The sequence below is a fragment of the Triturus cristatus genome, chromosome 7 (genome assembly GCF_964204655.1).
Source record: "Triturus cristatus chromosome 7, aTriCri1.1, whole genome shotgun sequence".
Classification (NCBI taxonomy): domain Eukaryota; kingdom Metazoa; phylum Chordata; class Amphibia; order Caudata; family Salamandridae; genus Triturus; species Triturus cristatus.
The window spans coordinates 631,520,003-631,535,396 of record NC_140590.1 but is presented as its reverse complement, the minus strand read 5'-3'; the positions used below and the strand labels follow the sequence as shown (position 1 = coordinate 631,535,396).

The window sequence follows — 15,394 nt, the reverse complement described above, 5'->3', positions numbered from 1 at the left end:
TTTCTGAATGTCATCGAAGGTCTAGACGTGATTACGCTGTTGATACCTGGCGCTCCCTGAAGGATCGGCCAATGTCTATTAAGTACCTTAAAAACTTCATGATTGAGAGTGGAAAATGTTGTGATGAAAGCAAGTCTTTCATGTTGTTTGGGAGTATCCTTACGGTTCTTCACAAGTAGGTCCCTTCTATTTAGTTGTGTGGCCCTTCGTTTAGCCTGTCCTAAGATGTCATGTTTGTACCCTCTCTTATGTAGCCTATCCATAGCTAGTGTAGTCTGGTGTTCGAAGTTACCATCCTCACTACAATTCCTTCGAATGCGTATCATTTCCCCAAATGGGATGGCCTTTTTGGTAGAGGCTGGATGCGCACTGTTGTAGTGTAAAATACTATTGACAGCAGTGTCCTTCCTATGCAATGTGCTATGTATTTTCTTGTTGCATACATAGAGTTCAAGGTCCAGGAAGTAGATGGATGTTTGAGACAACTCCATAGTAAATGCAACGTTGAGGGTGTTATGGTTCAAAAAGATAAAGTACTCTATGAATTCAGGCTCTGTTCCTGTCCATACATTGATAATGTCGTCGATGTACCGACCCCAGAACTGAATGTGTCCCATCCATTTGGATGCCATGCGTGACCAGGCGTGTACATTTTCAACCCACCCCATGAACAGGTTCGCGTAGGAAGGCGCAAATTTGGAACCCATAGCAGTACCTTGCTCCTGCTTAAACCATATATTGTTGAAGAGAAAGAAGTTGTTATCCAAGATGAGATCGATCATGGATCGGAGCATAATGTTATGTTCTAACAAAGTTGCCGATCTCTTCCCAAGAAAAAAATCAATGGCCATGATGCCCAAATCTTTCTTGATGCATGTGTACAATGATGTAACATCTAAGGTTGCAAACCACATGCCATCCTCCCATTCAAGATCCTCCAACTCATTGAGAATGTCCATACTGTCCCTGACATACGATGGTAAGTTGATGACTAGGGGCTGCAGAAAGGTGTCAACAAATTGGGCCAAGGCTTCCGTCATGGAACCAATGCCCGAAATAATGGGGCGGCCAGGAGGAAAGGTGCAATGTCATGTTGATGGTTTGCGAGGCATTTGAACACTGATGTACACTGTATGAGACCTTGAGCAACGTTAATAAAAAGATTTAAAAAAAAAAAAAAACATTAATTTACAAAATAACCTATTTGTGAGATAATTGCATGAAATGAAGTTAAGCATCCGGAGTGAGGTCGGTCAGAGTTTTTGTTAAGTTATCCTGCGGCACAGTCTTGAAGAAAAAAACACTACCACAATTCGAACAGATCGAAAGATATGCTGCTGCAAGAGGGATCAGATCTACACTAACACATATATTTAGTTTCTCTACTGCTGAAAAAGTAAGTGGGTCTTTGCTGAAGGTGAGAAAAAAGCCAGTTGAATGCAGAAATGTACCTGATCTTTGTAGAAGTTTTCCATCGACTCCAGCTCATCTTTGTGACGCTTCTTTTGCTCTTCACGTTTTTCTTTGGCATATGATCTTATGTCATGCAGTCTCTCCTTTTGTATTTCCAAACCTTCTTCAAATAGGTCTGTAAATATCTATTGATGATAAAAAAAAATATGAACTTGAATTAACATGTACGCACAGTTACGGACAAAGTAACTGCTCAGCAAGGCATCTTCTGCGTTATAAATACATTTTAATCAGCACACCCAATTAATAAACACTTATTTCCCACATAGTACTTGTTTATTTAAATGTTATCTTAGAACACAATCTTACATAATCGCAGACACCATCGGAATTTAGTCATCAGACATACTGAACTTAATCTTTCATCAACACCACAGTGCAAAGTGAGTGCTTATTTAAAACAAATTTTCTTGAATGCTGTTAGGGTTTGTATAAAATTATCAGAAGGTTCAAGATACACAAATTCTCCATTTTAAACATAGGCTGTCCCTGATCACTTTGAACACCATCCATATCTACATCCGCCCCTCAATATCAAGTCGTTCATTTGAAGAAAAAAAGGTTTTTTGCAAAACATGACTTTTTGTGAAGGGTATTTTGGAGTGTATGCAATAAAACAGCCCAAAGCAGAAGGCATCCGATGAACCAATGTGTTTAACTCACCCATGGTGAACTGAATGACACAAATTCACTACAGACATTGTGACTGTAGCGGTACTGGAACCAGAGAGCATGAAATATCAGGGTGCTGCTGTAACAGGAGTAAGCAGTTAAAAAAGGGAAAGATGTGAGATAGAACCAAGGAGTACAGAGGGCAGCAGGATCAATGGACCAGACTAACAAGTGCAGATATTTTTCTTAAGTAGGAGGTCGGACCATAAAGGAGAAAGTGAAGAGGTTTAGAATACCAAGGGTAGATGTGGGGAAAACAGGCAGTCAAATATGGAACATAACCATTGTAAGAAATTGATTATTAGTTGAGGAGGTAAGCACCCACCTAAAGTTATAATCACAGTCCTTCTCAGGATGAACCACTAAAGTCACTAAATAAACCTGAGCTCCCCCCTCTGGCAGCCTTGGCACATAGCAGACAGGCTTAATGCAGAGGAAATGTGTAAAGTATGTATGCAGTATTAAAACAGTAATAAAGTCGAAAAGCAAAACAGTAAAAATCTCAATATGATATAGAGCAACAGAGTAACATTTCACAAACAAAATGACACCAACATGACAAAAATCCAATAAGGGGAACCAGGGATATGAATATTTAAAGTTTTAAGTGGAAATAGTGCCAAGAAACACACTGTGCTAGTGATAGTCAATGGTCGCAGTAGAACAGGACATAGGTGCAATTGGACGCAGAATGTGAAGGAGCAAAGGCGGATAGAGCAACCTGGTTCGTCCTGGTCAAGGATTTTACCATCTGACTTTAGTCCTTCAAGGCCCAATCCTCCACACCACATTACACTTCTAAAGCACCGGAGGACCATAGGGGAGGCACCTAACAGTCACAGGGTGGTAAGCACAGCAGGCTCCAGTTCAGGGGCAGTTGCCAATGGTCAGTTAGGCAGGTGCAGGAAAATACCTCTTGTAGCTTGTTGTGTCACTGTTTAACAGGAGGTCAGCCTGATGGCCCTTGGGTCCACTTCTTTGTCCTAGATACAAGAGAGGAGGTCCAGGTCTCAGACAGGAGGATCAATCTACTTCTGATCTTCCAAAGGTCCAGGTGTGTTCTGGATTGGCTGCCTGGAGATGCCACATTAAAGCCTGGCATGAGCTAGTGGGTGGGAATGATACCTGGAACGAGCTAAAAACTGGGGTAAAGGTTTCCTGGGCTAACCCAATCTACATTAGGCATTTTTAAGATGGCCAAAGTCATCGGCCACACTAATCCTGGGATCTTGAGTGGGGAGTGTACTATGATAATCCTAGAGTCCTTCCACATCTAACACCAAACTCCAGGTCGAAGCAGTCCCTGTGCCTACAACAACCTCAGAGACAGATGTGTGGAAGACCAAAGCTGAGTTTTCAGCAACCAGACAGGGGATACGCACAAATTGCATCAGCATTCTGTCTTTGCCGTTTGAAGTGCACCCAAAGTATTATATGAAAAACCTCAGTAGACCTGTAAAGCAGGTCTTGACACTCCAGCAGGATCTTACACTCATCTCAAAAGGAGGCCCACTGTGATTGGGGCCACTCAGGTTGGGTGCGGGGACAAACGAAGGGCCCTTCCCATGTTTCGGTTACCATTTGTCTATGATAGAGGAGGCTACTTCCAAGTTAATCATGTTCTAGTGCTCACGCCACAGAGCATCTTGTCAAAGACAACACCTCCCCATACCCAAGACCATTTGTCTCCTATACCAGGAGTAAGTTTGGCAGAAGAGGGAAAGCAAAATGCAGATTTAGTTTCAAGGAACTTCAGGCAGGGCAAAGGCAACTTTTCTAAAAAGTCCCATTCCCAAAATATTTATTACAAATACGACTTCACCAGTGAATTGGGCTTGTAATACATATTCCAAAAAGTCGGAAAATTAAATTTGTTTGTGTTTCCTAGCCAGAGATAACATTTATTAAACGTAACACTGTATACCAATGCTTTCAGTTATGTTTACATGGTCTCTGTAGTAGACGGTACAAAGAGTGCTGCAGTCTACTTGTGACACTTAAATTACAGGCCCTGGCTATACCTTGGTATCATATACTAAGAACTCACTGGTTAGCATGGGTAAAGTGCACAGAGTTCTATAGCGAAAATAGGGTTCAGAAGAACGGCAATAAAATCCAGGGTAACCCTGCAGGTAGAGCAACTTTCCAACAACCACCATAGCAAAAACTTATGGTGTGTTAAATATCTGTAAAATCACCACTTGGTTCATAAGAAAGCAAAACTACTAGTTGTTGGTGTTGGGACGGGAATGTCCCATCCATGAACAGGCATTAATCCCGGTCTTGAATGTAAAACTGCATATGGAACTGTTATACTGAATCTTTTTGTTTGGCCCTGCAAAGACGCTAATCTAGCATGTGTGCAGAAGCCTAGGCCTGTGCCTGACAATGCGTGGTCTAGAACATGTTCTGGAGGGACACACAAACGTACCCTCAAAAAGAGCAACAAGCTACTGTCCATGCCCAGAGTCTGTCACATAAAGCAGTGACAGCAGTGTACAATGCTTTTCTGAATCTTTTGTGTTAACATATCTTTTTCTGTGTCTGGCACAAACACAGTCTTCTGACCCCACCTGTGCCAAGTTCTGCTTTAATGTGAATCCAACGACTGTGTAGCATATGTATGGTGGTATGACTCTGCTAAGGTACAGCAATACCACTGCCATACCAAGTGCACCAACAGATGCGCACAGAGGATGTTACCATGGCTGTCACTTACCAGGCAGTGCTAATGCCTGCACTGCTGGAGATCTTTAAACCGGTAAGCCACTCCCGACAAGGATACATCAACTGTCCACCACACACAAGACAACAAGGTTGCAAGTAAATGGAGGAATGAAGGGAGAAATGTTGAGTGGACTACAGTAAAGATGATAGAGGTCTGCAGAGGAATCAGCGATGGGGGTGGAGTCATCAGTCACAAAGGCATCCACATTTTGAACTGGGATGTCACATTCTAATCATCAAACCCTACAGAGGCAGCCATTAAACAACACGGAATCACCAATACGCATTGGTGCCATCAACTGATAAATGAGGAGTACTGCTAATGTGTGGAGAGCACATAAGCTGAACACTGAGAGGAAAGGAACTACAATTCTCAGAGGTGACAAAAGCAAATACTGAGGGAAATACCTGGTCATAAAAAACTATGCAAGTGTTTCTTTCAATACCATTGAGAGGGAGGGTGGCAAACAGAACCACCGACGCATCTCAGTAAGAAGTGTACAGCATTGTAGTTAAACCATGTCCCTATGAAGCAAATTGATAATTGAGCAAGGTCGAGTTTATAGATGTCAACGGACAGGACCTCTCGACAAGCCTCTTGAAGACGATTCAAAGGTAACTAACATCAGTGTGATAGCAGAACTAAAAAGCTTTAAGGCCTCAATAACTACTGTAGAAATATCCATGACAGAAACTAACAAGGAACTGAAGACACTCTGCAGAGAACACACTATGCAGATAGCCAAATTCAACAGAAAAATAGAATCTCTGGAAACAAAACAACTGGAGCCACCAGACTTAGAGAATGAACTATGGAACTTGCAGAGGTGTTCTAAATCTTGAGGATTGCAAGAAGGGACAATATTAGAATTTTCTTTTCAATTCTGGAGTTAGAAGAGGGTCAAACATGTTAAACTTCCTCACACCATCCATACCCATCCTTCTTGAAATTGAATTTTCTCCCCCAACAGTTTTCTACATTGCTCATACATTGAGAGTAATGAATCACATGGCAATCACAAAACCATTCCCTATCATAGCATGTGTCATATGATATCACCACACTAGGGTAATTTTACAGGCATCTTAAAAAAACAGTCCATATACACCGTTAGTACACACAATATTATTTACAACTAACTTCTTACAAGAAACAAATATTCTTCAGTAGTAGTTCCTTGCACTATGCAAGATAAAGCAAAGGAAAGAAATGAGGTATAGACGTTCGCCCAGCCAAATTAGTGTTTAAACAATAATTCACAGACCTGGAAGAATTAGAGAGAATACTTGAGTATTTGGACATCTCCTACAGGATGGAAATATTTCCAAGTGAATTCCAAAGAGATGCACAGAACTAACACCCTTGAAATTCACAGGTTAAATGCAGCAAAAAACACAGAAATGCTACTAATCTGATTAGTTATTTTACAGCCTCATTGTAGGTCATTCTACACAAAACGTAGAACGGACTTTACCAACTGATACATTAACTCAACAGCACACCACAGAGCTATAAAGATGGCAGGAAGGAAAGAATTTGCTTCCACTGCAGAGAAAGCGCTGACCTGTATTTAAAGTAAGATATATGAACAAGGGGAGAAGGGAGGATGCCTGCTGGGAGAAGGTAGGATGGGAGCGGGATGGGAATAGTGTTGAATAAATACAAACATTTTGGGAGGACTATCATTTTTATTAACGGGACCCGGCCAGCGATCCAGAGGGGAAGCCGCAACCATCTCTTCACCTGCAGTTCTAGTTTATGTATTGCCTGGCCGTAATTCAATCTGATTATTTGTTCTACATCTTTATGAATATATATACCCAAGTATTTGGTCGAGTCCTCACACCACTCAAGAGGGAATTCACAGCTCCATTGCTTGGTGTTGCTAGTGAGAGGGAATATCACTGATTTATTCCAATTGATGCCCAAGCCGTATAATATCTCTGATCAGAGGCTTTAGGTTCGTCTGAGGGGTCCGAACGTAAAGGATAATGTAATCGGAGTATAAAGATATAAGGAGTGGGCCCATCCTGAACTGGTGTCCTCTCTGCATGTGTCTTTCCTGAAAATGCCTAACCAGAGGGTCCATAGCTAGTATAAAAAGTAGCGGCGATAGTGGGGAACCCTGCCTAGTGCCACGTGAGCGAGTGAATGAACGGGATATCGTGCCATTTAGGCGTGTGTCGCAGTCGGGGCTGCATATAACAGCCCTGTAAGGTCGATAAAACCTTTAAGCATACCCATCCTCCTCATCACAGCTAGGAAAAAGGGCCACTCCAAGGAGTCGAAGGCTTTTTCGGTATCCAGGAGGACCGCCGCAGCTGGAACTTCCGGAGCGATCCTATGCAGTACCGCAAACAAGGTTCTCAAATTAAGGGAGGTTGAACTATGGGGGACAAATCCCGACTGGGCTGGGGATATTATTCTGTACAATAACAGGGCTAGCCTTAATGCGATCATTTTGGCCAAAATGTTATAACCTAAATTCAAAAGGGAAAGTGGCCTGTAGGACCCGCATACCAGTGGATCGTTTCCCGGTTTAGGCAGCAGGATAATTACTGCTTCTCTCAGAGTGGGGGATAACTTTTGCTGCTCAAGCGCCTCGTTGTATACCTCTAGTAGGCGTACCGCCAATAGGTCCTTGTACGACTTGTAAAAATCACCTGTAAAGCCATCAAGCCCCGGGGCTGTGGAGCCATTCAGTGCATTTATAGCACTTATGATATCATCAGTTTAGAATGGTTCCGCCAGGAACTCTTGCTTGAATTTCACCAGATAGACCAAGGCTATCTCAGCCAGATACTCTTCCTGGTCTGATGCATAGTGGGTAACCCTGGATATATATAGTGTGTCGTAGTATGTACAAATTTGTCCCGAATTTCTAGGGTTCCTGTGAGGATCTGGCCTGACGAAGATCTGATTCTGGTGATGCACGATCTCCCGTATGGGGGCCTCAGAAGTCGTGATAATGTGCGGCCAGGCCTCTCGCCCTCACCGTAATGGCGAGCGATGGCGTATTTACTTAAAAAATGGATTTCCCTTTCCACGGCTTCCCTGATTTCAGTCAGAAGAGTCAAACGTAGACTAAGTCCTGCAGGGTTCGGGCGATCTAGTAACTCCCTGTCTATCAATTCTAATTTCTGTTCAATGTGAGCCAATGTGGCCCTGAGGTCCTTCAACACCCAAGCATGTTTAGAAATACAGACGCCTTGTGTATAGGCCTTACAGACCTCCCAAAGTGTGGCCCAGGACTCGACTGACCAGTGTTTAGCTCAAAATATTCCTCTATTGCTTCCCGAAGTTCAGACTGGAACAGATCATCCATAAGATACCGCCCCAGGAATCTCCACTGCCTCTCGCATTCCTCTGGTCTGGGGACCTGAGCCCCCAGAACAACCGGGGAATGATCACAGTATATTCTAGGGAGTACCAGGGTATTCGTATACCACGGACACAGACCTGGGGAGATCAACCAGTAGTACAACCTGGTCCATGTGTCATACTGAGCAGAGTAGTGAGAATATGCAAAGCCTACCGGGTTATGGCCTCCATACATCTAACAGCCCAACCGAGTCGCACAATTACAACACCGCCAGGTGTGCACACAGTTACGTGTCGTGGGAGGCAGAGGAGCCGTCTAAGGAAGGATCTATAAGAAGATTAATATCACCCTCCATGAATATATGCTCCGTCGAGTTGCAAAATCTGAGAACGTAGATCGTGAAAACACTCTGGGCTGTCGGTATTAGGGGCATATACACACACAAATGCCACGCTATGGCCCATCAACTGCCCAACCACTAGGACATATTTTGACCTTCCCTGTCGCTATGTGTCTTATAGTGATGGAAAAGGGAGTCGCTCATGTATCAGTTTCACCATGCCCCTCGCGTACGTGCTATAGTTTGAAAAGTATTGATGTGGGCCCCAGCTAGACGCGAAATGGGTGACGTCCATTTTGGGCAAATGGGTTTCTTGTAAAAATGCGATGTCTATTCCCATGTCTCTGCAAATAGTGTATTATGTGCTTCCCTTTTGTAGCATTATTGAGGCCTCTGACGTTACATGTGATCAGCGATAGGTCAGAGTAGGTGGACAAGTTATTCAGTGTTGTCATTTAACCGACATTTCAATGAATAATATATTGCATCATAAGAACAACTTTTTATGAAACAGGGAGCATACTGGTATACAGTGCGTGATAACCAAAAATTGTGAACCTCCCTCACCCCCCCCACCCTTCCTTGCGCATCCCTAAGCAGGGAACCTCTCCCTTCAAACGGTAACCAAATACATCATGTAAACAACCTAGATATATAAGCAGAAGATGAGTAATATGCATTCCAATCTAATAACACCTTAACCGTTCTAAACACACAGGGGAGAAGCAACGCCCCGTCAGAATCCCAACCTTGTAGTAAATCAACTCGACACTTTAATTATCCTCACTCAATACAGTAAAAAAAGCAGTCGGAACGGAGCCACAGAGCCCCAGGGCTTAGTCCCGGGATTACTTAGAGGAGAAAGCTCCACGCTGGCCACTGAGCCACTGTGAGGGGGTGGGGGAGACCTAGCTGCATCTGTATTCTTATGGCTGCTGTTGTTTTTGTAGCTTCTACAGAACTCCTGCACAGCGGTGGGCGTATCAAAAATCCGTGATTTTCCCTCAGCATCCACTCGAAGGCACGCTGGATATAGCATGCCATATTTAGGACCCAGATTTCTAAGAGTGGCTTTGACGTCATTGTAATTTCACCTCGCTTCTTGAACCACTGCTGTAAAGTTCGGGAACAGAGCCACCGCGCTCTCGTGCCAGGCGCAGTGCAATGTCCCTGTCTCAGAAATTCATGATGCGCGCAATTATGGGCCAAGGTGGGCAACCAGGATTGGGACGGGGGGCCCAGGGAGCGATGTGCACGCTCAACGACAAAACCAGGCGTGAAAGCGTCTTTACCAAGAAGATCAGATAGTAGAGTTTCGACAAAAAGATCCATTCGGCCTGTATTGGCTGACTCAGGGATCCCAAGAATGCGAATGTTGTTACGCCTACTGCGAGCCTCCAAGTCTTTGTTCTTGATAGCAACCTCCTTAAGGATCTTCTCCATGCAGTCTAGGTGCTTCGTAGAGTGGGCTGTCCCATCCTCTAAGTCCGAGACCCTACCTTCCACTGTATCCAGTCGCTTATCATGCACCTCGATTTTGGCCCACAAGTTGTCCCGGCACTTATTCAGGGCGTCTAACCGGCCACCTAGTGCCATCAAACCGGCCCTCAACTCCTGTAGCAGAAAAGTCGGGCTTGTAGAAGGATGGTTTGTGAGGACAGCTTCGTGACCACCGTCAGCCATGCTGCTACCCGCTTCCTGCACTTTCTCAGCGGGCTTCCCGGACTGTAACAACCTTTGCCTGGAGTCTTTCTGACCCATGTCTTCCTGCATATCTCAGGTGGATGGAAGCATCTATCTGTAACAAGCCTCAAGATGAAGTGGAAAGGTAGCTGTTTCGCTAGGCCCAAGCGCGATGTATGTGGAATTATCTGAGGGGCTTCAAGCCCTATCCGGTAGCAAACCCGGCTCCAGCTCTTATGGGGGGAGGAGGGGTCAGTGCACCGTAGCCACCATCATGCTCTAGAGCCTTTCGTGTGTGCAGCTAGCAGGTCCACAGCGCGTCGGGTCTGAGCGCCCCTGCCATCGCCTGCAATGTCTATGTGGTGGCCAGCTTCCATAGGTCCCTGCTGTCTCCCTGCGGCTCCCAGTTGACAAATATTTCCGTCCTCCAAGGCGGGCGGCGCATTACCGGATAGATGCTATCCTACGACTGGTCTGGCAGGAAGGAAACCCCAAATTCGAGAATTATATGATCCGCTTCTTCCCCGACTATACGAAGCAGGTGCAACAGCTGCGCCAGACATTTAGGGGGGGGGGGGGGGGTCAAACACAAGCTGAGGGCTATGGTACTCTGTTACATGCTACTTTATCCAGCAAAAATAAAGGTGCTACACAATCATCGTTCGCACTTCACCAGCCCTGAGGCGGTGTGGGACTGGCTGGAGATCTATGGAGATTACAGAACCCCCGCACCCAGGACCCGGCGAGAGTCACTGTTGACAGTTCAGAGGGGAGTGGAGGTGAACTGGGATAGGCTGGACCGGTTAGTTCAGCGTAAATATCGATAGTTGCTACACCGTGAGGGTGACAACTTGGGATTCCTGGTGTGGTTACTTAAGAGAGAACTCTCACCCCCAGTGATTCTTCTCTGAGATGCCAAAATGGCACCCTTGCAGGGTCCCTGGCTGTGATTAGTCTCCTTCTACGGGATCACCCCATGCCAGTTAATGGTGTAACAGGAGTTAGACGACTGAAGGGGACATGCGACTTCCTAGATCTGCTGTCACTCCCTCGCCTCATGGCTGAGAAGACTAAAGTCTTGAGGGGGAGCACCCCATGGAGGAGTTGAAGGAGGTAGTCTGGGAGATGGCGCGTGTTAAGGCACCGGGCCCTGATGGTCTGCCAGTGGAGTACTACCAAACAAATGAGATACTCCTCCCCCACTTACTAGAAACATTCATAGAGGCGCAAGAACGCTGGATTTTGCCACAGACCAGGCATGAAGCACAGCTAGTTATGCTCTCCAAACCGGGAAGTTGGAGAAATATTTGCAAAGACTCTTGCTACTAGACTGCACGCCATTGTCACCATTCTGGTACATGATGACCAGTGTGGCTTTATGTCGAGGTGGGAGACCCAAATTAATCTACAGAGGTTGTCCCATGTATTTCACTCAGTTGCGGATAGTGAGATAGAGCCGGCATTGGTTGCTTAAGATGTCGAAAAAGCGTTCAACACTCTAGATTGGGAATATCTCCGGAGAACGGGGTTTGGAGCAGTATTTTTGTCCTGGCTAAAACTACACTATGCTGGTCCGGTTGTACAGGCTTTGTGGTGTCGGAGCATTTGCCTATTGAGAGAGGTACTAGACACGGATGTCCCCTGTCACCACTCCTCTTCCTTTTGGCGATGGAGCTGCTGGGGATACGCCTTGGCCTCGTCATGATCGAGTGTGGGGGGGTGGGATTGAAGTGGGGGGTGTCACCTATGTTGACGACATACTAGTGTATTTCACCCACCCGGATCAGTCAGTGAGGAGAATGTTGCGGATTGTGTCTGAAATCTGAGTGGTGTCCGGCCTTCAGATCAATAAGCAGAAAATGGTGCTGTTCTTACTGGCAAGGGCACGGACAGCCGAGCTCCCAGTAACTGAGCTTCAATGAGAAAAGGATAGTTTTCTGGATCGGGGATTCAGATAGCAAGTACCCCGGTAGCCAGATGATATTTTAATATGGGTAGAGTTCTCAGAGTCCTGGAGGACTCCATTTGTTTCAGGGTCTACTTGCCACTATCAGAAATGTGCAGGGTTGCGCAGAGCAAAATGGTTCTCTTACCTCGCTGTCTTCTTGCTCTGCAAAATGCTACATATGAAATTCCACCATCTACCTTCACCAAACCCAATATTCTCCTAATGTCCCTAGCGTGGGTGGGTAAGTGCAGCAGATTTAGGCAGGATTTTCTGACCTAAGACTGTGCTACTTTGCAAGCCTTTTGCAATATGCTACTCAGTGGTGTTCCCATGGTCCGAACATGGAAAAACAAGCTACTGGGTGCATGAGGTGCTGAGGCAGACCTCCTGCACTGCATTATGCTGGGAACTGGTATCCCAGATAACCACCCCTTTGCTGTCTGACAGGTGGATGTGGCCTGGGCGCGTGTGGTAGCGCAGATACTGCATTGCGTATGGCCACCTATGCTAAACTTTTGCCCCATCACTGGTTGAAAGCCATACGTTTAATCCAATCAGTAATGGACCTGACGCAATGGTTTGAGGGAGGCTGTAATACCGTTGGTGACCTATACTTTGATGTGTTTGAACCTCCACCAAGGCCAGTTCCTGCAATATGCCAAGTATCCAGTATGACCTGTGAGATTTGGCCAACCTACCCCACCAAGTCTGCGGAGTTTCAGACTCTGCAGATAATATTGGACCCTGGGTGAACCTGAGGCCTAGTCTTACAGAGCCCTTAAGGAGGACTGCATGACATGACAGCAGTTTAGGACAAGTGGGCGGGGGCACTGACAATGCCCCGCATGGAGGGTGCCTAGAAAAGTGTGTCTGCTCAAGGTAAGAAGTGGCAAGCAATACGAGGTTCAAGCTTATGCAGTTTCACTACTTACACCAAGTCTACCTGACCCCACTACATTTGCACATGATTAACAATGTTCACTCAGATGAGGCCTGCCGTTGCTGTGGGCTGCCCCAACGCCCTTCTTTCATATGACCTGGGACTGTAACAAACTACAAGGGGACTGGCAGGAGGTCTTGAGGACATTGTGCAGAGTCACACTGTTGTCAGTGGAGGCCTGAGTTGAACACTGCTAGTTCGGAGTGCTCCTGATGCCTAAGCGTGGGGCCAGAATACAACAGAGGTTCGCACTCCTGGGATTGGTCCTGGTCAAACGAAGGGTAGCCATACACTGGACACAACTTGAGACCCCGACAGGTGGTAAATGGCTGGCAGACATGTAGGAATAGGACATGGCAGAGTAGAGACGTATGCGAACTGTGCTGAGCGAGATCTAGAAATGTGGGAGGATATGTTGAATGGCCTATTGGAAGATGATTTGCTGGCATCTACCCTCTCTCCCGTTTCGGGGTGCCAGGAACTGGAGACACCCACGTGGATGGTTCGAGTGCTATGTCAGACTTCGAGTCTGGAGGAGTGGTTAACTTTTAGTATGCTCCTGAGTGAATGTGATGGTTCATCGGGGTGCTGTGGCCTTGTCCGCCCCCCTCAATCTCCCCACGTCTGCTCCCCCTGCTTCCCCCACCCCCATTGTCCCCATAGCCCATTTTGAAATGTATCCCTCTCCACCTCTACCCACAGTGTCTTGGTGGGATACAGGGGAGGGTCATGTACTTTTTTACTACTGTTTATGATATGTATTTGATCGCTTAATCATTCTGGGGTTACAGTGGATGCTGTGCCAGCACATTGTTGCCCTGTGTGGTTGTACGATGTCCATGCTATTCCCATGTGCCCTAATTTTGTATCAACTGCTAATAAATGCATGTTTAAAAAAAAACACAAAAAATATACCCGACACTTCACTGTGCCCTTGTTTAGGATATTCCTGCTTACGGCCAACATCATTGCTACCCCTGCTAAGAGAAGCATCACCATGCACAAAGGCTGTATCTGAAAAGCAGCCCAAAAATTGCATTTTAAAGAAAACCAACCCAAACAGTTCTGAAACCTTAGGGGGGGATCTGCATCGCATGTGTGGAAATGGAGTATAAATGTGGGCTCCATATAACCCCAATTTGTTTTAGATCCAATTTCTTATTGATCAAGAATAGTAGTGCTTTGTGGACTACTGTGTGATCAGGGCTCGTATCTGCATGACAGCCAGTCTTCCAGAGGAGAGGGAACATCGCTTAAGTCTGCACTTTCTGCAGGAGAAGCTGAGGATCTGCCTAGAATCCTTCTTGCCTGCTGAGATAGGGAAGGAGTAGTCTGGCCCTGTAGGAGCAGAGAATGTCCAGGAGGAGAAAAACAGTGTGTCCTTGTCGTGAAGAACAACGGGAGGAAGCATGCTACCAAAACGTGGCAAAGCCCAGGTGCAAACTGTGTTGCCAAGGGGTCTTCAAGTCACCCCAAGCAGTTCCTGCTCTAACCTGTGCCAAGACTGCTGTGTGCCCGAGTGATTGGTGCTCCCAATGTCACAGTTGGAGATGCCTCAATGCCAGAATTGCGGTATCCATGATCAGCCCAAAGGCTGCAACTTCTGAAGATGGACACATGCTGATGATCAGCACGAAGTGCCCATCTGCACCTAGCCTGGGAGGCTGCTACTGCTGAAGAGGAGTACCGTTGTGTGTACCTGCCACACTGATTAAACCCAGCAAAAACTTGAGTGAGGTCACTGACATGGCTGCACAGTTACCAGAGCTGCAGCAATGGGAATGCTGATTTTTGACCCCACCATAAAAACTGCACTCACAATGAGCAGGTAAAATCAATCCTGAACTGTAAGTCAATGAAAGGCTGAAAGCACAGAAGAACTCTGCCATACGAACTGATGACTTTTGCCGGCTGGACTCACATTTGGTGTAAACTATTAGACCTGATTTCTCCATATAGACCAGTGGTTTCTAATCTGTGGTCCAGGAACCAGTGGGAGTCCGCGACAGCTAGCCAGCGGGTCAGCAACTGCTTTGAAAATTAAATAATATTAACAAATGAATTAAATGAAAATAAATAAAGAAGCAAAATGTAAAATTTAACATTTCAAATGTTCTGAACATTTTAAGGAATTTGGTGCTCTTAGATTGATTCATGGGAGCAGTTCAAGTGCATCTAACAATATAGTATGGACGATGGGTGGTCTGAATTGAATTTTGTTTTTTAAAAACATCTCCTAATTAAAATCAATTTAGATGTAATTTTATATTTGTTTGAAAATAAAATAA

At 45.5% G+C, this 15,394-nt stretch overlaps 1 protein-coding gene across 2 annotated transcripts in view; it reads right to left on the bottom strand.

Annotated features, from left to right (window-relative positions):
* Positions 1-15,394, bottom strand: part of CEP95 (centrosomal protein 95) — a 717,939-nt gene that overhangs the window by 48,926 nt on the left and 653,619 nt on the right. For both annotated transcript variants that reach the window (XM_085617251.1, XM_085617252.1), the window contains exon 20: positions 1,452-1,598. In XM_085617251.1, coding sequence (XP_085473377.1) covers positions 1,452-1,598 — 147 coding nt within the window. The remainder of the gene's footprint in view (positions 1-1,451; positions 1,599-15,394) is intronic.